The sequence below is a fragment of the Gavialis gangeticus genome, unplaced genomic scaffold (genome assembly GCF_001723915.1).
Source record: "Gavialis gangeticus isolate Ggan-Ray unplaced genomic scaffold, GavGan_comp1, whole genome shotgun sequence".
Classification (NCBI taxonomy): Eukaryota; Metazoa; Chordata; order Crocodylia; family Gavialidae; genus Gavialis; species Gavialis gangeticus.
In genome coordinates, this window is record NW_017729012.1 from 8,719,434 (window position 1) to 8,722,226 (window position 2,793).

A 2,793-nucleotide genomic window follows, 5' to 3' on the forward strand; every position below is an offset into this window, starting at 1 on the left:
GGGGGGGGGGGGCGGGATTTGTTTAAATATAAAATTCTGGATTTTTCCATCTATTAAACTATTCTGGAGAATTTCAGGATTTGCTGTTTTTATTATGAAAGACCAAGTCCTGTGATCAAAAGTGAAGTAGTTGATGGACTGTTGTTTTCAGGCGAGAGCTATATTTTCGCAGCAAAAGTGAATGGCTGCTGTTTTTACACCTCGCCGTGAAGAGTCAGGTATACTTTTCCAGGTGGTAGCCACTGTTCCATGAGAGAGAGAGAATAATTTTTCCTCTAGCGACACATTTCCCTTATTTTTCCCTGACTACCGCACTGCGGCAGGAGGGGAATCTGCAGCTCTAAAGGCAGAAAAGCCGATACCTTAGAAAGCTAAATTCCCATAGAAAAATAAGTGCAGGCCATTTTGATACTTAAAGCTGTGCTTATGAGCCAGGGCAGAGGTAGCGACAGGTAAGGTTCCCTTGGACGGACTGGGCAGTGAGAGCTTTTACCCATTTTAGCTATCGGAGAGCTAGTACAGTACAGGATAGAGACTGGGACGGATCGCAGCGAGAGAGACAGAGGCCGCTCAGCAACCATCCAGGAGGCAATCGCTCCCAGCGCATTCAGATGACTCCAGCTCGACGCTGGACAAGAACCGGCGCATGGCCTTCCGGCAGTTGTAATCCAGCGTGGTGGTGAACACAGTCTTGGTGTGCTTGGGGTACACGATGGTGGTGCTGCTGAAACGGAGGGGCTTGTTCCGCGGCTCAAAGCGCACCTCGGACTTGTAGCTGCGCCACGTGCAATCCGGGACGCAGATGACGGTCTGGCTGCAGGCTGACAGGCCTAGCCCCACGGGCATGTAGATGTCGTCGATGAAGTGCTTCTCCGAGTCGTACGTGACGGAGGAGGTGTACCTGGAAAGCACGAGAGACACCCGGGTCAGCGCCACTTAGTGCTCGCTGGGAGTCGCACTCTTGGCAGGCCCCTTCAGGGAGCAGCATGGGGAGGGCGCAGGCCTGGGGCCCAGCCCCTGGGTCACCTCAAGAGCTGCTTGCCTCTGGGACCCAGTGTCCCCAACTTGAAAATGGCAAGCGTTTCAAAATCTACAGACAAAACGAGCTATGAGGATCTGCTCCCCTGGTCAAAAAAGAAAATAAACCATCTTTCCACTGACCCTTTATCCTCTCATTCAGGGGAAAAAGAAAAAGCAGCCCCTCCATCTCCTCCACCCCACCTTACATTTGGACCGCGCCCGCCCCATCCAGGCACCGGGCTATGTCCTGTCTCCTTTCCCACAGGACTTTCCGGGCTCCCGCAGTGCAGCCAGCTGAGTCCCGGGGGGCTGAGACAACAATTTCGGAGTGCAGGTGCCTGCTGCCAGGCGCCGAGGCTCCCACTGAGACTGGATAAGCGGACTTTGGTAAATGCTCATGAAGCAGACACCGTGTCCTGCACTTCTACCCCTCCAGAGCCCAGCAGGAGAGTTCCTCGTTCTTCCCCCTTCTCGACATGGGAGCGTCATCCAAGATACGCTCCTTTGTAGCCATAAGAAAAACCTCCCGTACGCAGAAAAACGTTACAGTAGTAAGTTGAGCATTTCTGACGTGAAAATCAACATGAAGAAACGCCTGGTTCTGTCATGCGAGCCAGGAGCAACGGCCTGCGTGCACGGCACAGGGAAAGCGCTCTTTCCCACGCCAGCCTACTCGGAGCTGGGTGTGCTCAGCTCAAAACAAAAGGCAACAGTTTGCCCCCGTCCCACTATCAGAGTTCCTGATCGCTCTGCCTGTTCGACATGGGCTGGAACAGGCAGAGACTTGGGACCTTTGTTCCCTTCCAGTTTTGATCCAAAGAACGACTCACGTGCTCTGAACTGGCACGCTGCGGTCAAAAAGAGTAAAACTAAAACTCCACCCCTCCGGCTAGGAGCCTTTCCCTCTGGTTCCCAAGATCACCGTGGGGTTGGTAAGAGAAAAAACATCTGCTGCAAAACCACCGGCTTGGGAATGTGGCACTCCTGCCCCCTAATAAAACAATCTCTCAGGTCATTGCCGCTTCTGAAGATCTTCCCTGGCGATTACCAGCCCAGAGATTAAGCAGAATTTAGCAGCCCTACAAATGAACTAGAAAGCATCCTAAGGTGAGATAAGGAGAGCCACCCCTGGAAAAACCTTTCACATGGGTGACGGCGACTCAACACGCATGACAAGGGCTGTGCGACCGCAGGGGCCGAGGAGAACCAGCGCTACGAAACTCAGCTCTCCTCTCAGGTGCCAACCGCTGCAGGCGGCCGCGCTGCCCCAGCGCCAAGCGACGGCAGGCCCGTATTTACCTGACTTCCTTCGGCGGTACCGGGTCAAGCTCGACGCCTTCTCCAAAGGACAGAGGACAGAGCCGCGGGGGGCCGCCGGAGAGCAGAGGGCCGGGGGAGAAGACGGGACTCTGCAGAAGTGCAAAAAGAGACGCCCTTTAACACGGCACCGCGGACAGGCCCCGGCCCCGCCAAGGGGCGCATCACGCCACGCCGCAGCGCCGCCGACTTCCACGAGGCCACCGAGTCGGGGCGAGTCCTTGCCCCCCAGAGCTAAGCCCCCTACAACTCCCCGCGCCCGCCGTGTCCGTGGGGCAGCCTGGAGAGCCCTTCGGCTCGGCTTCCACCGCCCCGCAACGCCTTTAGCTGGCCCCGGGGTCAGCTCCGTCCTCCCGGGACAGGGACGCCCGGCCCCTACTCACCGGCTCGGGCTCGGGGGCACCGGGCGGCGGCCGCAGCCAGTGTCCCGGGCCGGGGCCGGGGCCGGGGCCGGGG

The 2,793-nt window shown here is 57.1% G+C and overlaps 1 protein-coding gene across 1 annotated transcript in view; it reads right to left on the minus strand.

Moving 5' to 3' along the window:
* Nucleotides 1–48: 48 nt before the first annotated feature.
* RFLNB (refilin B) overlaps nucleotides 49–2,793 on the minus strand; it is a 6,710-nt gene continuing 3,965 nt past the window's right edge. Inside the window, exons 2-3 of the mRNA XM_019510954.1 lie at nucleotides 2,320–2,429; nucleotides 49–901 (exon numbers count right to left, since the gene is read on the minus strand). Of these exons, the coding sequence (XP_019366499.1) occupies nucleotides 571–901; nucleotides 2,320–2,429 (441 nt within the window). The 3' untranslated portion in view covers nucleotides 49–570. The remainder of the gene's footprint in view (nucleotides 902–2,319; nucleotides 2,430–2,793) is intronic.